This window comes from Prunus avium, chromosome 5 (assembly GCF_965620075.1).
Source record: "Prunus avium chromosome 5, drPruAviu1.hap1.1, whole genome shotgun sequence".
In the NCBI taxonomy this organism is placed as follows: Eukaryota; Viridiplantae; Streptophyta; class Magnoliopsida; order Rosales; family Rosaceae; genus Prunus; species Prunus avium.
This window is the reverse complement of record NC_142288.1, coordinates 15037807-15061106: the sequence shown is the minus strand read 5'-3', so window position 1 is coordinate 15061106 and position 23300 is coordinate 15037807. Positions and strand designations below refer to the sequence as shown.

Sequence of the window (23300 nt, the reverse complement as noted above, 5' to 3'; positions counted from 1 at the left end):
CGATGACATCTTCATAAGTGACAAAAGATGGCCTTTTTGTTTAGAACCCTTTCCGGCAGCAGCAGACTCCTCTTGAGGGGGTCTTTCATTTTCTTCGCTTGGCTTGGAGACTGAACTTTTTAGTTCTTTGATCGTGTCCACAATCTCCTTCTAGGTTTCCCTCATAGCATGGATGGCTGCAACAAGGTCTGTAAGGGTGAAAGCTCCCTCACTTGCATGTTCTTCCTCTCTAAGGGAGGCATTTTGCCTTGATTCCGAGTTACCATGGTCTGGCCCCTCTTAGGAAGCCATGGTATTGCTTCTGGTTTTCCTTCCTTGGAGGCATTGGTGAAGATAATGTTAGAAATATGCCCTTAAAGCCAACTAATTATGTAATAGTTTGAGTTAAGAACATCTTTGATAAAAGACATATTATGTTATTAATGGGCAAGAAATGTTGTTTTATACATTAAATTGTCTTATTATCTTTCAATTATGTAGAACAACCATAGTCCAAGGAATACACAAGTGGATATGAGAGTTATGTAATGAGATTGCATACATGGAGACTTTTCATCATCCCTAAATCCGGAATATGTTCCTGGTCATAGGAATATTGATTGGGCGTCAATATTCCGCAAAGACCAATACAGACAGTATTGTCATTAAGTGTGGAGACACATCGATATGTGTGTAGGTGCTTATAAAAGAACAGGTACACTGAACGCGATCCAACACATGAGTTACAGCATGGAAGTCTTTACTCACATGTCAAGCTAGAACTCATAAATTGCAATGGTGCAAACTAATCCTTAGACTTGAGGCATCGTAGATGTTTTGTGGTTATGTTGTTAATCTTTGAAGGCACTATACGGTCATGCTGAATTAGGCATAGCTTAAAGGTGCTCATCAGGATTCTCAATAGAGTCATGGAAGCAAATGAATGTACAACAAGAAATCTCTACTCTCAGTAAAGGAGAGAGAATACTCCAAGATATGATTTGTCAAATCTCTGTGCAGAGTAGTAGATAAGACTTGAAAGAAGAAGTTTTCAAATCTTACTAGGATAATCATATAAAAGGAATGATTCACATTAGGATATTGACAATCGCATTCCATGATCTAATAATGTGAATAAGGAGTATTGACATAAGAGAAAGATTCAATTGCACGGTCATTCCAATTTGAATAGGTTTTTTCACAACGTCTCATTTAGCTCGGATAATCGTGACTTGCTGCTAGGCGACAACCATGGTTTGTGGATGTCCTAAAAGGTTTCAATTAACCTTTATTAATAGGGAGAATTAAATTGTGGAATTTAATTTGTATATCATCTCTGAGGAGTTGACTCAACCCACTACCTTGCTAAAGGGAACCTATAGATATGCACCCAAAGAATGTGATTAGAGGTACAAATGAAGAGAAATGAAATGAGGAGACATAAGTCAATGGTTGATAATCAAATGTCAAAGTCAACATGTTGACCGGAGCAATTGACCAAAGTCAAATAGTTCGACCGGGTCAATTAAGTAAGACTATAATTATAATTTAATAGTTAAATTATATTTAAAAGATTAATTGTGGAATTAATATTGACATATAGAAATATTGGATTGGGCCTTTAAATATGATTTAAAAGGAAAGGGACAAAATAGCCCAAGAGGCTATTGGGCCCAAGGGATAAGTGGCGTAAGATAACATGACCCATGGATCAAATGAAGCCCCAAATACCCACCCAAATTTTGGCAACTAAGGGGAAGCTCTTCCCTTGCCTTTTGTGTTGTCCTATATAAGCTAAACTTTGGAGAAAACCTAGCTAGGGTTTTTGGTTTCCTACTTTGGTTGATGAGTGATCATCTTTGTATCTCATCTTTCATAAACCAAAAACTAGTCCAATCAAGATGTAGACTAGCATCCATACTTGTTGATTGTCTTCTCTTCATCTCTAAGAGCATTTGATGTGGTGAGATAAAGAACTCCAATCTTGGAGCCTTAAGGTGAAGGGGTCAAAATCAAGAGAAACAAAAGGCCTTTCCAACAAAGGTGTTCATTCTTGAAAATCAAGAAGGTTTAGCTCAACTAGTATAAACAAAATGAATCCGTCATTTAGAATGTTTTTGTTGTATAGGTTGTGGCTAAAATTCATTTCCTAAGCATTAGATGCATGTTTCCTTCAAGTGGTATCAAGACCCAAGGTCTAGTCTCTTTGAGCCTTTTATTTTGGTTATTGGTTTTAATATGGACTTGTTTTCAAACTTATGTGATATATGTATTAGATTTTCTTTTTCATGTCACTTATTCATTGGATATGGGATATAGGATGAATGAGTAGGAGTATGAAAAGAAAAATCAAGAGATGACACCAATGGGGGTGGCGGCAAGGAGGGGCTTTTTGGGTCTTGTGTGTGTCCATGTGTGAAATGTTTACACGGTTGTGTTAGTCTTGAAATTCTAAGCATGGATATGATTTTTGCATGAATTTAAGATTTGTGTGTGATTTATGAAGAGTCATAAAGATTTGAAAAAGGTTCTTGAAATGTTCTTGGTGTTCATGATATGTTTATAGAAGTTCTTGTTAAGCATGCTTTTTGATCTTATTTGATACTTGACATTTGTATGTTGAATGTTAGTCAAAAACATTTTATGACATCCTATGACATTTTCATATAGTATATAGTTTTTGTCCCCTAAAGTTTTAAAAAGAAACCAATGAAAATGAAGATTCTTTTTTGGTACAAAAGATGGTACCACCTTGTGGTCCCAAAATCACACCATCTTTTTCAAAATATCAACACACACAACACAACACACACACACACACACACACACACAGACACACACACACACTCTTACATGGCCAGACCAACCTAGGATTTTTAATTTTTAATTTTTAATTTATTCAAGTAAAAGACAATTTTACTCAACATAATTATTTAATCCAATTATTAATTAATTTTTAATTATTAATTTATGCATGTAACCTAGGATCCCTTTTCAGGCACCGTCAGACCCACAGGAGAGACCAAAAGGGTCCAGCTAGCTCGAACGCCCAGTGAGTGGACTTTTGTTTTATAAATGGATTTTATGCAATTGAAGTTTCATTAATTAATCTTGAATGAATTATTCATGACTATTACTTTCCAAGCATAAGTATTTAAATTCAAATATTTTTATTAAATTCTGTTTATGTTAAAATGTGAATGGCTTGGAAAGTAGGAAATGAAGTTATAACATGATTAAAAGATTTCATGAGAAATAGAATTATAATTTTCTAGGAAATGTTTTTAAACCACCATAGGTACCCAAAATGTTGCCTTCTGATAAAATATTGTCTTCGGTTATAATGATGTCCACGGACATCCTAGTTGCCTTCGGTTGAGTCAGCGCGTGGTTGACATTTGCCCCACGAGTCTTAGGGATATCCGGACCGTGATGAGTGAGGATGCGGCTCGGGTCGACTTTGTGTTACCGAGGCCTGCTAGGATGTGTACGTGACACAAGGCATTGACGGTAATGTGGGAGTTAACGGAAAATTAAGGAATTGACGGATATATGATGGGTACACCTAGATGGAAAAGAAATCTTTATTTTTCAATGCTTTAAACTGAGTTGATGATTTGTGTAACCGTGTGAATTGTTATATAATTATAAATATGCATGTTCGATTTCAGGACGATTATAGCATGTGAATTTAATTGAGTTTTCTAAATGTTTTAATAGTGGGGTTAGTATGTTCATATTTTATTTTCCAAAACTTTATTTTTGGTCCACTCACACTTTTAAATGTTTTGCGCCCCCAGGCAGTAGTCGAGTACCAGAGCGCCACCACAGGGCAGACCCCACATTCCGCTTCATCCTTTCACTATGTAGGGTTTTTGTATAATTGAATTCTACTTGTAAATTAATCCAACTAGTATTGCTCTGAGAAATTGCCCTAGGATTGCTATAAGGCCTGAGGCCTTATAATTTTGTTGTTGAATTGCTTGAATATAAACTTGATCCATGCTGAACGATTGAGGGTTATAAATTGCTTTTTGTGCAGGTGTAAATTTTTGGGAAATGAGTCATATCAGGGGAGACTCTGCTGAATTTTCGACAGAAGTCAAACTTGAAGTTAATTTTGTTTTAATTAGAAGGGAAATATAGTCAAGTGTGTTTGGCACATGCTAGGTGTTGGACACGCACAGGATTCGGCGCAAATTCCAAAGTGGAATTTGAGTCGGGTCATGTCAATGCAATTGCTGAAAAATTACAGTTTTATCCAAAACTTTAATTAATTGCAGTTTTGCCCCATTTGCCCCATTTCACTAAATGACAAAGTTTTTTCATCCTTTTGTGAAAATTGTTTATTTGTTTGAAATAAATGTTTCATTGAAATTAAGCCCATATTATCCAATAACAAATTTTAGAATTAGATTCTAAGTTAATTATCTAATAAGATTAAAAAATCAAAGAGATGATTATGGACTTATGAACACAAATACATGACACAATGTGATTGGCCGATTATTCATTAGATGAATGGAATAGGTTTGATTTATTGGTTTGTAAATTAAATAGGGGCTTCCATGCCTCTCCTCTCTCTTAATCTCAAATGTAATTCCCTTAAAGTCCATTGGGCTTTAAGTTCTTCATCTCAAGTTCTCTATTCTCAAATAGTTATAGGGAAGAAGGAACATTAAGAGAAGGAATAATCAAGTCAAGATTACTTATATTATTCATGGGTCCAACGCCCAATTACAACCATGAATGTTTTAAGTAGTTAAGACATGTAATAAAATCAACCTCCTTCCAAAGGCCTTAGATTCAACATCTTGGCTAGATGTTAGATCGAAATCAAGTCCATAATCATTCATAAGCCTATGGATGACTATTTATCTAAACTTAAGCAAATGCAAAAGCTTTCCGTTAGTAGTAGCGCATATTCCCAAATCTCAAATAAAGGAGTTTTATGAAATTGATTTGATTTGCAAAACAAATAGTGGGAGTATCGTATAACTACTAATATGATTTAGAATAATAGTTGTCCTAAGCCAAGTAGTTTAATTGGATTAAACATGTTTATGATGAGACCTTAAAACCCTCAATTAACTAAATTAAGTACAAAAACGATAGACTTTTTGAAAGCCTAGTCGTGGCCTTCCACCATGGTGAATTCTGAATAGGCTTGACCCTTGTGAAGGCTTTGCCTTAGATATGGGGGGCTGATAGCAAGATGTTCTTGCTTAGGAAGAATTCATTTATACATTGGATGTTGCAAGGATAGGCTTAAACATGGACCAAAATTCTATTATGATGAGGTTCATGATTGTATCACTATACTTTGCAAGAATGGTGGGCTAATACTTAACTAGTAAAATGGTGCCTCACGATAATATTCGGGGGTATACATTTGCTAGATCCCAAATTATATGGGAACTCACATCATGATGTGAATGAGTAGAAGGACTCTCTCTTTATTATTTGTGTTATCCCTAGATCCTATTATGGTGCGGTGATCCAAATAATAGGGAGCCTCCCATCCCGCTAAGAGACATCTTACATAAGTCTCTCGTATTCCATTTTTGAGGGATTATGGAAATCGTTTAAAATAGTGAGAGGAGCTATAGAATTTAAAGACCCTAAATCTATGGCCTTAACCAAAACAATCTAATTTCTGTTATGTTTGTAGATATTTCTGTAGAACCCCATTCATAACACATTACACAAAGCAAGCCTCAAATGAACCATATAATTTCAAAAGGGATTAGCTTCCATAAGGATTGTAAAAGGAAGAAGAGATGTAATGTACATCTTTCATGCACAAGGAACAAAACTTATTAAGAGAGCAATTTTGTCATTGAGTCAGTAATGGCAGTTGAAACTTCCACCTGGATAATGGATTCAGGAGCTAGCAGACACGTTTGCAATACATTACAAGGTCTAGCAAATCATAGGAAGTTGTCAAAAAAGGGAAATAGTGCTACGTGTCGGTAATGGTACCCAAATATCTGCAAAAGTAGTAGGCACTTTCCACCTTAAACTACCACATGGGGAGACACTTGAACTTAAAGAATGTCTTTATCTTCCAAGTTGCGTAAAGAACCTAGTATCTGTTTCAGCATTGCTGAATGAACATTACACTATCACATTCAGTAGAATGAGATGCTCTTTACAACAAGGCAATCGAATCATATGTAAATGTACTATGATCAATGGTCTCTACAACAATTATGGAAAATAGCAACTGCTTGATTAAGATGCCAGGACCTAAGAGGCCAGAGAAGAACTCAATCCAACTCAAGTTTGGCACCTAAAGTTAGGACACATTGGCCAAGATAGGATCCAAAGGATGGTCAAACAAGGATACCTTGAATCTTTGGGTTCAGTCCCTATGCCCACCAGCGAATCCTGTTTTCAAGGCAAAATGTCAAACTTGCCTTTTTCAGAAAAAGGGGAAAGAGTCACTGAGCTTCTTGAATTAATCCACACTGATGTATGTGGGCCATTGTCCACTGCATCAAGGGGTGGCTTTTCTTACTTCATTACGTTCACCGATGATTACTCTCAGTTGGGAATAAAGTACAAGTCCAAGGCCTTTGAAAAGTTCAAAGAATTCAAGAACAAAGTTGAAAAGTAAATAGGAAAGAGTATCAAGATTCTAAGATCAGATCGAGGAGGAGAATACTTGAGTACTGAGTTTCTTGAATATCTCAAGAAACATGGCATCCTATCTTAGTGGACTCCACCTGGAACTCCACAACTTAATGGTGTCTCCGGAAGGAGAAACCAAACATTGATGGACATGGTCCGATCAATGATGAGTTATACTGACTTGCCAGTATCGTTTTGGGGATATATACTTCAAACTGCAGCATACCTGTTTAACAGAGTACCTTCTAAATCCGTGCCCAAAACACCCTAAGAAATGTGGTTTAGGAGGAAGCCAAGTCTTAATCATCTTAATATATGGGGTTGTTCGGCTTATGTCAAGAAGCATGATATTGACAAGCTAGACGCTAAATCAGAAATGTGTAGATTCATTGGATATCCAAAGGAAACTAGGATACTACTTCTACCATCCAAAAGAACAAAAGGTGTTTGTTGCAAGATCTGCAAGATTTCTTGAGAGTGATTTTGCATTGGATGGCACCTGTGTGCAAAATGTTGAGCTCAAGGAAGAGTCTGGAGAGCCTCATGAACCTGAAGTAGAGTCAGATCCAGTTGACAATCCGGCCCCTTTACCTACACTCATCCAACCTCTACATAGGTCTAAAAGGATCAGTAAAGCACCTGATAGATATCTAGGCTTACCCAACCTCCGCACTCATGGGAGATGACATGGAAGATCCTCTTCTCTTCCTTTGATTCATCCCCATTTTGTGAAATCCCCCTAATCTAAACACACAGAGACAAGATTTTTGGGAGGTCTAGAGTCTTCCCGTAGCTGTCCTTGTGTCAACCTCCTATCTTTGACAACACTCTCTCCTTCTTTCCTCCCTTATTTTATGGCAAGAGCTGGTGGGGGAAAGAAGTGGGCAATGGTGTTGGTCTGAAGGGTGTTTCGCTCCCAGCAGCTTGCACACGCAAGTATCCTTCGGTTTTTTCAGATGGTCTGTCTTGGTTTTGCCTCTTGGCCATGTGCTGGAGACTTTCAGATATTTTCTAAGTTGTTTGGGCCACTCCCTAAGGTGATGGGCTAATTTACTAAGGTGATGCCAATTTTCTAAGGTGATGGGTTATTTGTTCTCTCCTTCATGCTTACCCACATATTTGGGCTCAAGAAATGGGCTCGAGTTTTTGGGGCTTCTAAGCAGCCCAAAACTTCCACTTCTTGGCTCATCAATGGGCCTCATGAATACTCGTAACCATCAATACCACAACCCACTCAGCAAGTCCTGTACATTTGCGTGGCTTAGGCCCACTTAAGCTTATAGCGTGACTAGGTGCAAAATAAGGATTTTCCGCTTGGCATTGCATGTTGTTTGGCGTGCTCGTGCTCGAATTTTATTGTTTTGTAAAAGGGGTTGTGGTCGAGTCAAAATGACGTTTGATGAGGTAATAAGCATGGGTTCATAGAGCTGGTACATTTTACAGGCTTGTTACAACTCTTGGCATGACGAGTTACATATTTGCTTGGTGTGGCTTGTGGATCATGACTCGTGCGAGCATGTACAACGAATTTTCGCGTGCCCAAGTTGGGTTTCTTCTTGGTAAGATATCGTACTGGACCGGGAATATATTTGGGCCTAGCCTTGGATTTTTCGGGTCTCAACAACCTCTACCAAGCAAGATATTCAAAAATACAAAGGAGCAACAATTGTTCAATGATGATCGTCTGAACCTCCTTCACCAATCAAACTTTATCAAGATTTATTCAGAGACTACATCCAGGAGACCAAATGACACATATGAATTCAGGATAAGCAAAATAGGAGCAAAAGTTTTTTATGAAATCTATAACCAGATAACAGAACAAATTGAAGCATAAGACAACGACAACTCATACTGGTGTCTGCGGCGCAAATCTCACGGCCTGGAGTTCCGGGCCGAGGGGACGTGCATTAACACGGGGTTTCCTGCTTTTGGATGCGGTGCGGTTGTGCGCGGCCGTGCCAGCACGGTTTACCTTGCGTTGTTGTTTTGATGAGCGTTGGATGGGTGAATGGTGCGCCTGTTTGATCTGTCTTCTTGGTCAAACGATTGTAGCCGAGAGAGGAACTGGTCTCGGCTGTTAGGTTCACGGCCTGAACTACAAGGCCGTTGAGTGATGGTGTTGGTGGTGGGTTTTGGGCGGTGCTCCGGCGCGCTGCTCAGGGAGCGACGGTCGTGTGATATATGGGGTGAGTGAGCGAACAAACAGAGATGGTGCTCCGGCGCCTTGAAAATCAAGGGTCGTATGATATATTGATGAATGTATTCTGCTTACAACCTAACACTACTCCTAGGAAAGCAAGTAAAGATATTGAAAGTGCATTACAGAAGAAAATAAGTTGCTCCGTGGGAGGCTTGTTTTGGTGTTTGAACCCTTTGAATGTAGCTTGAGTCTTGTATTTATAGGAAGAGTCCCTGGATGAGTAATCGAGGCTGAATTTATGCATAGTGGAGTCTGACTAGCGCAAGTGGGCAATCCAATCGACATTTGGGATCGTGAAGTATGGTGATGAGACCCCAGAAATCCTGGTGAATCTCGGCCGCCGCGTTTAATCGTGGGTTCTGAACCTCTAGCCGTGGAGACGCATTTATTGCCTAGATAGCTGGTGAACCAACATCTCAAGCTGTCAGAATCTTCGTGAGAATGTCCACGTCTAATCACCCTGATCTTCATCACCAAATCCTGACTTCAGTCACTTCCCACCTTCCCTCATGCATTAAATGCTACTTTGTGGCCAATGGGTTTGCTGCATTAAACAGGCACTACTTCAATAAATGAAGCATGGGACCCTGCTGTCACGTGATGATTTGCCTTTAATGCCTTGGCCGCAAATTTGTTCGGCCTCGGCCTCGGCCTATGCTTGAGGCCGAGATGATCATGCCTTAGCAATTCCTTCTTTTATTCTTTAAGGAAGGCGAAAATGCCCTGGCGAAGCGTTCCAGCCTCTGCGAGCAAGTGCCAGGGTCGAAAGAAAGGGTTCCCTCGGCCAGCTCGTGGCCGTGATTTATCAGGCACAAACAACTGGAATAGCTTAGGAGAAGAAGAGCTACACAACATAGACAACATGATGGAAGCATAATAACTCCATGTGAAAGCCTTATGATAGAAGCATCATCAAATTCATTTCACGTGAACAGATCATCCTAGCAACATAGAAGCAGATGTAGCATCAGTCCAAAGTGTATCAAAGCAAGAAAATCCAATTTTTTGGCTCCATATGGCTAGCAAGAAGCAAGACTTTTTGGCACCATCTAAAAAATAGAGAAAATACCCATGGGGTTTGGTCCAGTGGTTGGGGCTGGGTCCACCATGTTTGGCCGAATGTGAGCAGGCTCCTCAGTGAGGTCCTGCGTTCGATGCTCCGCATGTGTAAAAGAACCCCAGGGGGAGAGCTTTAACCTTAACCCCTCCCCGGCTCGGAGTGGTTGCACACTTGCCACCATTTTCTTAATCAAAAAAAAAAAAAAATAGAGAAAATGCTCATTTTTTTTGGATCAGAAGAAAAGGCTCCTTAGGCAATCTAAAAATAAATAAGGGCATTATTGTCCAAACACTAGAATTTTGTCCTCATTTATAAATACTTCCTTAATTTTGGGCTGAATCAAAGGTTCCTCTTATTTATAGTTCGGAGTTAAAAACGTGAAAAGAAGGTTGAGGGAGGGAGGGCGAGACAAAGGGGTCTTCTTTTTTTCTTCGCTCTTTCTATTAGTGCCCAGCGTCTACGTGAGATACTGAGAAAGAGGAGAGTTAAAAATGGGGAAGCAGGAAGGTACCTTGTGGGACGATTCAGCTCTGATCTATGCTTTTGACGACGCCATGTCCAGCTACAAGGTTCCACCTCTCTCTCTCTCTCTCTCTCTCTCTCTCTCGCTTCTGTATTTTGCTTCAGTATCTTGAGAAGAGCACTACTTACTTACTTGCCTCCATAGCTTCGACCGCAATTGTTTTCATTTGTAGACTTGTGCTTTCTTCAATATCATTTTATTGGGCACAATTTTGATACTGATTTTTATTGAAAGACCTAAAATTGGAGAATCATGGACTGCCTAATTGATTTTATTATTATTTTTTTCACAATTATGTTTTTCTTTGATGTACTGACCTTATAATATCTGCTGTCACCTAATTTCCAGAAAATGCATGGCAAGAAAACGAATGAGGCTTCAACTAAGGAAGAAAAAGTTGCCATCAACACAGCAGAACAAGTCATTACTGCGGTTGAAGAAAGTGAGGAGGCTAAAAGGTGAGCTTATGACTTGGCAGAGCTTTTCTCTTTTGTAGATTGTGAATTTTGGATTCTCATTAAAAGAAGAAGAATATTGGTTTTGTTAAGTAGTGTAGTTACCCTTAGACTGATAGATTTTATTTTCTTTTAAATGTCTTTTTCTTTTTGACGAGCTGGGTATAGCTCCTGTTATCTGTAATTTGTAAACGAATATTTTTCCATTATCTTCCCATAAAGCTTAAAACAAAATGAAAAGTATTGTTGTTGTTTTATTGCGTATAGTTTTAAATTTTTGGGCCTCTTATATACATTAAATGGTTTATTTTAGATTTTGAAAAGAACTTTACTATATAGTGGTGTGAGTTGTTGAATTCAATGACCAAGTGTTCAGAGATTGTGTGCATGGAGGTTTGTATAAATAATCAAAAGATGGAGAATAATTTTTGAGATAGTGCGGTTGGAACTTCGACTCTGGTAGGCTTAGTTCTAGAACAACTTACATATATAGGTGTTTATGGATTGGTGGGATTGGGGTTTGTGATATTTTTTTTGTTGGACCCTGCTTTATTGTCTTGAATATTTTCACCGCTCAAACAACTGATTTCGGGCCCAGAGCCAACCCTATCTAACAAACTGTGGGATTGGATCAGTCAAGTGAAGGGATTTTTCTTTCTTTCGATCGATGCGGGACTTATGCTTCTTACTTATTTTATATAGCTTAGGAAATAATGAAAATAAAAAAGATAAATTTCTGCAGAATCAGCATGGCAGTAGTCTTAGACAGGTTAGCAGCATCTTCATTCACCTCTATTTCCATTGTTCAAGTCCATCCCAAGACCTAATTTCGTCATACCTTTGAAAATACTGCCGGAATGTTTATAAGTTTGCAAAAAATGCAATAGTAGTCACTTCTCTCTTTATTTTTCTTATGTTTTATATATTTTTTGTTTTTGGTTTCTGGTCAAGAGTGCAATGATAGTATCTTTATAATGGGTTTCAGTTTATTGTTTTTGTTTTTGTATATATGTAAATTTGACTGAAAACAGTGCATATTCTTGCTTTTGTGTTGGGATTATGTATCATGTAATGCACTTTTCTAATTAATATAGTGCATAAAAGAGCTAAGTTAACAGAGGAAGGCTAGAAGTCAGCTAACCATCACTTATAGAATGTCATGCATAGAACTCATTAAGCTTGAAAAACCATAGTTTTGCATAAGATAGGGTCCACTAGCAATGTATGGCTCAGTTCACCTGGTAATAATTTCTAGTGTGGTATGCAAACCTTAAATTGTATCTAATAGTGTTTATTGAATCCTGTGATGCATATGACCATTTCTTGTGCTTTAAAAAGACGAGGGGATGCAGATGACCATAGTAATGACACATTGAAGACTACTGCAGAAGCTGGAGAGACCAGTAATCTTTCAGAAGTGAAAGAAAACCATCCTGTAGATTCGCATGTACCTGAGCCCTACTCACAAGTTGCTCAGGATGTGCAAACTGACTATTCATATTCACAAGGTGCAGCAGATTATAACCAGTTACTCAACCAGTATTATGAGGTTGAGGAGAAAAGACAGAAGCTACTAGAGCAGCTTCATCAGTTTGGTGGTTGGAATTATCAATATTCTGGTGAAGTTTCTGGTTCCATTGTACAGGGGGATACTGCTTATAGTTCTCAGCAGCAAGCAGTCCCTACATGCCAACCTTCTAATCCAGCTGTTGTCTGCTCATGTTGCCCGTATCTTTGTCAATGCTTGATGGCTCCGTGCACTTCATTTCCTGCTAGTTTACCAGGTGGGTCATGTGCTGGTAGAACTTGTACCAATGCTTGTTTAGCAACAAGCCCTGGGCAATCATTTTCTCTTGAAGATGATCAAATTGTCAAGACAGCAATGGGGACTGCAGAAAGAGCATTATCATCAATGAAAATGAAAATTTCTGGTGATTCTAATATAAGTGAAGGTATGCATGTCTTCTTAATAAATATATCTTCCGGATCATGGTTCATTTAAAGAAGTAGCCATGAAATAACAGGATTAACACTTAGAAGCTTTGTTTGTAAGTTCTCCTAAAAAAAATATAGCTATGAAAGAAAAAGTATAATATAATTTTCATTCGTCAATATAAGTGAAGGTAATAATTTTCTCTTGACCTGGTGAGATAGTCGGCCTTGGTTATCTAAATTAACTATTTGGATGGCCAGAGGCCCAGAGTTGTTGATATATGGTGTTTGTAAAATCTGTATTTACTCACCTTCTAGATAATTTGATTTTATGTTGTTGATATTATTGCTCTTATGCTGTTACGCTTTACAAACACAGACGCACACAGACACACACCCACACACAAAACATAAGTACATACATATGCCTCTATGTTATGGATATATCATCTATGAGCCCTGTACGTTATTGAAGTAGTATTATTGTATGATTCTCCTAGGACAGAAGATTGTATATTGAAGGGCTTTAGTTTTACTGGTTGGCCATGGCTGTTCAATCAATGACGCAAACATATTGTTCTTTGATTTCAACCTTACCATTACCCAACAAAAGATAGAAGTCAAGTCTGATACATTAACTACCTACTCAATAACCTTGTATGAGTTCACAATCACTACAAATGAACCTTGGTTTGGGAAGTTGAAGTATATTTTTGTTTCAGTCCATGCCATGGCTGAACGATGGTGCTGTGGTGGCTTTATAAATTTCATGTTGTTAAAGCAAATGGAAGTTTATCCTCTCTGATTGTATCAATTACTTTTTTACATAAAATACAGATAAAAAGGATGAGAAGCGTGAAGGGGAAATGGCTGAAAGTACTAGCTCCGAGACAGATCTTACTGTTGTATTAAATGCATGGTATTCTGCAGGTTTCTTTACTGGCAAGTACGTAATCATTTCCCTACTTCAAATTATTTAAGCTCAAATAAATTTATTAATTTTAATCTATAATTGAGCTCAAGTTACTTTTGTTTCATGTGACAGCTGTATTGAATAGTCTCTTCACATTCCATTTCTTTACACTTTGTTGTCAGCCTCTCATTATATATGATTTGGTTACCAAACATATTGCTTTATGTGATTTGCATTGCATATTTGACATGATATTTTACAGGTTCGTCTATATCTATTGCTCTTATTCTTGAATTTCAGTAGGAGTTGAGAACAAAACTTTTAAATGTTCAATTCCATCTGGACAAGTTAGTGTTTATTACCATTCTTTGCGTCTACCATTTCACTGGACATATATGTAGGGCCAGCAATATAATGAGCTCATAGACACATTTGATTATGCATTGAGGTACATCCATTGAGCTCTGAAATTTTTTTCAGGTCAATTACTAAAACCACCCCTCAACTAAGAGGTTGATTTGAAGTTAGTACCCAATCTTTAAAACGTGACATTTTGGTCCCCCAAACTTTTGAAAACACTCAAAATCAACCCTCTGTTAGGTTGACTATCAGTTAGAAGTGTTAAATGTTGGCAGTTTCGGGTCCCATTTTTTACTCTTATATAGAATTCAGGGTTTGCGCCATCTGGATTACTTAATGTCAGGTGACAAGAAAATAAAACAAGTAGCAAAACTGTTGAGAAATATTTAAAAAATAGCATACAAACCAAAAATACATTAAAAACACAAAAAGACAATAAAAACCTGCTCATGAGCAGGATGAGATCTTATTGAAAGGAAGCATATGGGCTCTCTCTTCCTTGGAGGTTGTGGAATAGAGCGTAGAAGGGAGGGGAAAGACGCTGGGAACAATGGAATGGGAGGGGTTTGATTTTATGGTGGAGCTGTCCATGAGATGGCCCAAATTTTAGTCATTAATATTTATAGAAGTTTTGATGTTCTTGTTAATTATTTTTTTATTGATGTGCATTAAATAATCCATATGGCTCAAACTTGAATTCCACATAAGAGTGAAAAAATGGGACAGGATCCAGCTGCCAACAAGACATTTAATGGTTCTAACTAATGGTCAGCCCAACTGAGGGTTGATTTTGAAGGGTTTTCAAAAGTCTGGTGTGGTGATCAACTTGAAATTGACCCCTCAGTTGAGGGGTAGTTTTATACAAACTATACAGAAACATGTGACATGGCACAAAATTTTTTTTATGTCACTCAGTATAAACTTATTGGTTTCACATGCCAGTACACCGGAAGAACACTGTCCATCTTCCCTACCTTCCATAGAGATCGAGATCTATATTGCTTGATATACATGGTTATGAATTAATCTGGTGTTTGGTGATCCTTTAAACTGATTGTTTAAAATTGGAATGGTTTATGGCAATTCTGCTAAGTTAGTGAGGTTTCTGATGTAGGTATCTTGTGGAGCAATCCGTTGCAAAGAAGCGACATACTTAGGCATGACACATCAGGGAGAGGCAAAATTGTTCTGTTTTCTACTGGATCTATAGTTGAATTAGAAGTATGTGGTACTGTAATCAGAGTCAAAATAGTTCTGTGAAAAAGTATGTTCTCTGTACGACATTTTTTAATCTGGAATCGTTGATCTTTTTTTTTTTGTCAAAATTAATTGTTGATCAGTTTGACCAAAAGCTGTATGAACATGGCATTTGGAGCTTGAAGTTTGTCCTATAAGTGGTTAAATTCCCCCAAGTGCTGGAAAAGGTTATCATTTTTGTAGTAAATAAACTAATTGCAGTTTTAGTAGGATATTGAATAGCACATCTTCAAACTGAAATATCAATTGTATACTGTGTTATGCTACAAGCACCAATCACAACGAGCAGGTGCCTTCAAGTTATGAACTTGCTTTAAAGGACCCTTCCCTCCACCTCCACCTCCACCTCCACCTCCACTTTGTTACTAATGTTTGAACTATGTATGGCCATGGGACCTTCCACCCTGATAACAAAGATGAAAGATGCAGAAGTAAAGGAGAGAGAAGGAAGAAGAAAATACAATCGAGCTTGCTGTATTTCTCTATCTGATTATTAGTCCAGAAAAGAAAAAAAACACTGCTTGAAATACAAGGGGGTTTGTATTACCAATGAACATTATTGACTTAACCAACCGTCCCATGACCAGCATGGACTCTTAAGTAACTCTAAACCTTTTGTTATTACTGCCATCCTTCCTCTTCTTCTACTCTATATTTCTGCCCTTTCTCCTACTCGGACTCATCACAAAGGTTGAAACTCAGCTCATTTCCTTTAGAAGTGGTTAGCTTGTGTTCAATCAAGGTGCTTAGTCTCTTATTGCTACTCTGAAACTCCGTAGTTAGATCACTAAACTAACCTTGGGGAGTTTTTGGGGGGGAGAGGGGGTGTTGTAGATATGCTAAACTAACCAATGTTAAATTAACAAAGTTGATTAAACATACATAATATTTTGAAATTTAGCTCTAATGAACTAAGAAATCATCAAAGATTTCGAACTACACACGCACAATTTGTTGGTACTAACCACGAGATCCAGTCTAGACTCTAGACAAATCAATCCATCATGAATAAAGACAAAATCCCGCTCATCAAAGGCCCACAGGAACCGAGTTGATGCTCCCACATCCTTAACATGAGTAGTTAAAGCAAGTAACAAAAAACGTTAATCAGTTAGAGCATCTGTAGTGGGGAGGTGTAAATTCGGAGATGTACATCTCCTTTACGCCTTCGAGAAATGCAAATGTCATTTTTGCTCCAATGAGTTGGATTCAAATTCAAATATGTAAATCCGATTTGCATGTATTATTTCGTTTTTTACGTTAAATTTTTTTAATGTTGATTTTGTGTGTGTTAGGTTTAATTATTTTTTCTAAACAAATTAACCTAAAAATTTTAATATTCCGATAATAGATAATTTCATTCAATATGATGTAGAAGAACCTTGTACAGTGTAGTTCTTAGTTTCATATTAGAGAGTTGTTGGAGAAGAACCTTGTACATTTGCATCAATTTAATTCCCCATTTTAATAAATCTTGGCCACGCCCTAGGCCCACCATTTTAATAACTTCTCCATCTTTTAGGCAACTTTCCTCTCTCCTCTTTCTTGACTTTTTTGTTACGGGACCCACTTGGTTGGGTGTAAAATAAGATGTACATTTGCATATTTTTTCCCACTTCACGACTGTGATGTACATTTACAGTCGTATACATCTCCCCATTACAGGACATTCCGGCAACCAAATATGTATATTTGACATACACCTCCATATACACCTTATCAATGTGGTTGCTCTTCGTAAGTTAATATGACGTTAACTACTCATGTTGGTCTAATCTCAATGTAATTTCATAATCCGAACGGTTGAATTTTTAGTTCATCATTCAAAATCAACTCTATAAAATTATATCCAAATCGGTACTCATTTAGCCACGTGATTATAATCATGAATATTTCTTTATTTATTAAAAATGTTGTGTTCGTCCATTTATTTCATCATAGTTAGATAACTAACATTCTTCAATTTGAGTATTTTTAACAAGAATAATCTCTCAATAAAGATCTATTCGAATCATGAGATAGATTAGATTGTGGAGTTGGGTTCAGGGCCACATAACTTACTAGTTGACCCGACCCGACCCGGTCAACAACTGAAACATATATTTTTTTTTTTGGTGAAAACCAAGGTATCCCCGTGCGATTGCGGAGACTAACCCTCGAGGTACTGTCGGGCGCAAAGCGGGGACCTCTCCCAACAAAGTCTGCTCTATTCGCAAGCGCCTGGGATCGAACCCAGGACCTCTTGTTTAAAGGATCCAAGCCCTTCCACTTGGACCAACTCCTGTTGGTACTGAAACATATTTTCGTGTGTTGAGAATTGAGATAAGAAGGATTCAGTGACACCGAAATTAAAGAAAGAAAGAAAGTGGCTGTTGAACTGTAAGAAAGAAGCTTAAGCAATGCGAAGGTAACTGAAGTACCCATTTCTCACTCCGATTCTGAACTTTCCCGGTAACCAAACACAATTGAACCCAAACTTTTTTCTTGGGTGATTTGATGCAGACAGGGGCTTCAGCAACGGCAGCATGCGAAGCCAGCAGGAGGTGGAGGAGGAGGGCTGAAGGGCATGATTGGGAGGCTATTGATCGCGGTTGTGGTTGTCTTGATCTGCACCATTTCTTTGGTTGTTACATCGACGAGCAATGGCGGCGCTCGATCTGGCTCTCGCTCTAAGGTTAGTTGGAAGCTGAGGCTTTGAATGATTTTGTTTGATTTTAGTTTTGGAAGTCTGGCCTGTTTGGTTTCTGAGAAATTTTATTTTACATACATTTCACCTCATGCAGTGGGATTAGTTTTAATTAATCTTAGTTGAAGAGATTGGTAAATGCTACTGATTCTTGGATACATTGAAATTAGGAGTTCTATTTTTGGATGCGTGCAAATGACACATGGAATTAAATGCCCTTGCTGTTTTCTTTTGCCACCTATTAGCTGAACATCATCATTTTTATGGGTGATTGTTGAAAATTCAGGATCCATAATGTAAAGATAATGGTATTGATAACCGAAAATTGATACTTTGTCCACTCTTTCTAATGACTGAAGATGAAAATGAGAGTGATGATCCAATATCCTCTAACAGGTTGATCAAGATAACTGATTTATGAAGAGAGATTATGTAACAAATCATGCAATCGAGCATAAAGTACTCAGGTCATATCCAATTTTACCATTTTTTTTAAAAAGACAAAAAATCACATTGCGAAGTACCCTTCTTAGATACTTTTGATGATGAGAAATCCTTATCTCAAAATTACTAGAAGGTTTTTATGGTGTATTCTAATTGGGAAGAAGGAAGCTAAGGTAAAGTTGCAATGTTTATGTGTACAATACGAATAACAAAGGTGAGATAACATTTTTAGTTTGTCACCTTAATCTTCCGTTGTGTTCAAAAGACTCTTTGAAAGTTTCATTCGAGGCAGACATCTTCTGTTAAAAAATTACCGTAACAGTGAAGCTGCCTGCTATTTATTTGTTGAAACTTTGACTCTGAGTTCTCTTACCATGTATATGCAGCTGATTTTAGATGAACTTTGGAGAAGTGCTGATTCTGTTGGTTGGAGACCATCATCAGCTCCACGGTCTGATTGGCCTCGTATGTCTTTACTCTTTTCCTCAATAATTATAATGCTTTAGTTTCTAGAAACATCATTTTATGTTCTGATGCTACTACTTTGTGGCAGCTCCACCAAGTGAGACTAACGGCTACCTACGTGTGCGCTGTAACGGTGGTCTCAATCAACAACGTACTGCGGTTTGTATCTTTTTCTTTTTCCCTATGATATGTAATTAATTACATTTTTGTCACCCATGTTCTTACGAGGGAAATATTTGCTTTCTGTTATTCTCTTGGATGTTTTAGATCTGCAATGCAGTTCTTGCAGCAAGAATCATGAATGCTACACTTGTCCTGCCTGAATTGGATGCAAACTCTTTTTGGCATGATGATAGGTATCTATTTTCAATGATTATGTTGACCCTCAACTCACATATACACATTATGTTTCACCTTGTGTATTCAAATTCATTCTTAACTTGTATTTTCTGATATTAAGCCAAAAGAGACAGGGTAGATAGAATTGTAAATTTCATGTAGCTACAGGGTTGATGTGCCACATATAATTAGCAGCCTCAGTTACTAGTTTGTAACATTTTAATGAACATGGAGGAATTAGATGTTTCCAGATTTGTAGTGATAAGGCATTACCTTTCTTCTTTTCATCTAGGCACTTAAAATTCATTACCATGGCCTTAGTTTTTTCAGTTTGTTCTGTTAGTTGATCTAGGAGGACTCTTCTCTTGGGGATTTTCTTAAGGTATATTTCAATAGTTAAAGACCAATATTGAGTTTTTCTGGTTTTGTTGCCACAAGTGGATTCAAGGGTTCCCTCAAATTATATTCTTCATACTTGCAGGAATGCAGAACCAGCCTTATTCCATAAGCAATCCATGGACTTCCCTTCATCCCCTCAATGATTAAACTATTCCTTTCCATCCAGTGTCCAACATATGCCCTATAAAAAAAATATCATCCAAAGTTTGGCTAGCAAACCACACCTACTTTGCATCCTTGTCTTCTCCCCTCCACCACAAGAACCTCCACAAATAAGGCATTACATGATGGTGGCAACACCCAAACCAACCTAAGAGCTCATTAGATGGGATAACATCACAATGCAGTGCTCCTTCTCTTAACCTGAGATCTCAAGCACACCAAAGGAAGACCTATCATTGGTCTTTCTGAAGGGTAGCTCAGCTACTTTTGTCCAGTGGTTCACAAGGAAATAGGTTTAATCATATATTGACCTATTCATTGGCCTGAATGTAACTAGAGCAGTTAAATTCCAACTTCTGGCATTATTGAACGGAAACTTAAAGCTTCAACATAACTGCATGAATGTATTTTCCTGTAGAACTTTTGGCATAATTTCCTATAAATATATCCCCTCATACTTTATGGTAACAACTTAAATAATATATTTTCTTGGGAAAAACAAAGGTATTTGTTCTGAGGAACTGTGAGTAATGTGTCTACTGTGCTCTCATTGTTAATTGAATGCTGGTTTCTATGAACTCCATAAAATATTACATGATTGTAACCACATCTTTAACATGTGCAGTGGTTTCCGCGGTATCTATGATGTTGAGCATTTTATGAAGTCATTGAGGTATGATGTAAAAATTGTGGAAAAAATACCAGAAATTTACAAAAATGGGAAGACCAAGAAGATAAAAGCTGTACAGGTAAAACATCCGTATATGTTTTCATCGCATTCATAATCAGAAATCAATGTGAGTTCTTTAATAGGTTCAAAATGTTTACTTCCTCTTCCTCTAAACCTTGTCTCAGCTCCGTCCCCCTAGAGATGCTCCTATCACTTGGTATACCACAGACGCTCTTGTGAAAATGAAGGAGCATGGTGCTATTTATCTTACTCCATTTTCACATCGTTTGGCAGAAGAAATTGACAACCCTGAGTATCAACGGTTGAGGTGTAGAGTTAACTATCATGCTTTGAGGTTTAAGACAAATATTATGAAGTTAAGTCAATCAATAGTAGATAAGCTTCGCGCACAAGGTCACTTCATGTCCATACATCTTCGTTTTGAGATGGATATGCTGGCATTTGCTGGGTACGTTCTAACTTTTTTGCGATGTTCTCATTTGCATGTGCATGTTGGGGGGAGAGTTCAGATGTAAAATATTTAGTTGATTTTGTTGCATATGGTGAAATATCTGCTTACAAGACAAAAATATGATAGAAGTGAAAAATGAAAGCAAACCAGACATATTCACGTATATAAATATGCTTGTGTACAAACACATGCGTTGCGCTAAATTAAGTCAAACATTTGAAGGTACGTTTGTAAAATATTTAGGGTGAGGGGGGCATAGTTTCCAGCACAACTAATGCCCTGAGTGACGTAGGATATAGATTGCTCTGATACTACTGATGTAGAACAAGGAGAGAACAGAAGTAAAAGAAAAAACTGACCAGTAATTTAGCACAACAAATTGAACTTTAATCTTTTAGTTTAGTATCAATCGGCCAAAACTAAGATTCCAAGCACTGGAGTGGCCTATCTATATAGTCACTTCAGGTAAGTTCCTGGCGAAATTCTTACATCAAATGAGGAATGACTAGAGTGTTCTCCTTTATATCATGCCAAGAATTCTCGTGTTTTATAGTCACTAGATAGACAAGGCGAACAATCTGTTTGTTTCATCAGTTCATATTTTGAAACGGTTCATGAGTTCAGATTTTGAAAAACAATGTTATATGATGACTTCGTAACATCTGGTAAAATTATTTCTGCAGGTGCTTTGATATTTTCAACCCCAAAGAGCAGGAGATTTTGAAGAAGTATCGAACAGAAAATTTTGCACCAAAGAAGCTTATCTACAAGGAAAGAAGAGCCATTGGAAAATGCCCATTAACTCCGGAAGAGGTAATATTGTCTTTCTTGTTAATGTTTCCTTATCGATCAGTGAAAAAGGTTTTTTGTACTGCCAGTGAGAAAGAGTCATCAAGATTAAGATTATAAGATGGCTGTTACCTTGCATCAGTGTCTTGTTAAGCTTCGCATACCATTTCAAGATAACAGGCAATATATGACATTTCCTATATGAAATCCTAATAAAATTATGCCTCTTTTCTATGCAGGTCGGTCTTATTTTACGTGCGATGGGGTTTAACAATTCTACCAGGATATACTTAGCTGCTGGTGACCTATTTGGTGGGGAGAGATTCATGAAACCTTTTCGGGCTTTGTTCCCTCACCTTGAGAACCACAGTTCTGTAGATCCCTCAGACGAGCTAGCAGAAAACACCCAGGGATTGTTAGGGTCAGCAGTGGACTACATGGTTTGTCTTCTCTCTGATATTTTTATGCCTACATATGATGGCCCTAGCAACTTTGCAAACAATCTCCTTGGTCACCGCCTTTATTATGGCTTCCGAACCACAATTAGACCTGACAGGAAAGCTCTTGCTCCAATCTTCATTGATCGAGAGAAGGGATGGACAGCAGGTTTTGAAGAAGCTGTTAGGCAAGCCATGTTCAAGACCAACCTTGGCGGCCCCCACAAGCGGATCCCACCTGAGTCTTTCTATACAAATTCTTGGCCAGAATGTTTCTGCCAAACTTCTCCACAGAATCTGGCACATAAATGTCCATCAGATAATGTGTTGGAAATTCTTGACAGCAGTTGAGTGAAGCCAAGCCACCGATGGCCTGGAATCCTTGCCTCAATCAAATTCGACAATATCTGTGACAGAAAGATGAGAAAGTAGTGTCAGGATTTTAAGCAGGTGATTGTTCCACCACCATACTGATGAATCCCTTTTTGCCATAATGTATAAGGGATGGTTTTCCATACTCATATTCTGCCTTTCAGGTAACCATTATATCCATACTTATGTTCTGTTTAAAAAATTTCGTACGTCCTCTTCCACAACCATTTCATTATTTTCTTATTTATCACTAGGAAATTTACGGACATTTCATGTTCCTCTTGATCATATAAATTGGTTCTTCAGTGATTCTGATTTTCTGGGGTTTACACCATGGTGCTTCGATTAGTATATGGACAAAGGAGGCAAGCTTTCACTGATGCAGGACACACGAGCCATGATGGTAGTTTGCAGATGTCTTATGTTGTGATCTCAAAATTTACATCTGATTTGTGATACAGTATGATTTGATTGACTTCCCTGTATGTTTATGACATGTATGGCTAATTATAGTCTATACAGATTTTTCAGTCTTACCTTTACCAAAATGCTCTGTTACCATTAGATTACCTGGGTATTGATGCATATGATAGATTTAAGGGTTAATTATAGTTTAGTACCTTGTGGTTACACCATTAAGACATGTTAGTCCCTACCTTCTCAATTTCTACAATTAACATACCCTGGTATTTTAAATTTGTTACAATGTGGTTCCACTGTTAGGTTTCTGTCAGATCTCTCCTTTAGTTG

The 23300-nt window shown here is 37.7% G+C and overlaps 2 protein-coding genes across 3 annotated transcripts; both read left to right on the top strand.

Moving 5' to 3' along the window:
- Positions 1–10232: 10232 nt before the first annotated feature.
- LOC110758091 (uncharacterized) lies at positions 10233–15470 on the top strand. Its single transcript, XM_021959885.2, has 5 exons — positions 10233–10444; positions 10747–10856; positions 12192–12805; positions 13623–13731; positions 15173–15470. Exons 1-5 carry the CDS (start codon positions 10367–10369, stop codon positions 15213–15215), a joined length of 954 nt encoding a protein of 317 aa, XP_021815577.1. The 5' UTR covers positions 10233–10366; the 3' UTR covers positions 15216–15470.
- A 2116-nt stretch (positions 15471–17586) lies between these two features.
- LOC110758079 (O-fucosyltransferase 1) lies at positions 17587–23098 on the top strand. 2 transcript variants are annotated; one of them, XM_088253624.1, is made up of 10 exons: positions 17587–17722; positions 17818–17989; positions 18832–18910; positions 18999–19069; positions 19178–19266; positions 20436–20559; positions 20666–20949; positions 21636–21765; positions 21981–22714; positions 22805–23098. In XM_088253624.1, exons 1-9 carry the CDS (start codon positions 17715–17717, stop codon positions 22527–22529), a joined length of 1506 nt encoding a protein of 501 aa, XP_088109750.1. In that variant the 5' UTR covers positions 17587–17714; the 3' UTR covers positions 22530–22714; positions 22805–23098. The 2 variants fall into 2 exon arrangements, with proteins under 2 accessions (XP_088109750.1, XP_088109751.1); XM_088253625.1 differs by lacking the exon at positions 17587–17722 and having other exon boundaries at positions 17849–17989; positions 18999–19061.
- Positions 23099–23300: the final 202 nt, after the last annotated feature.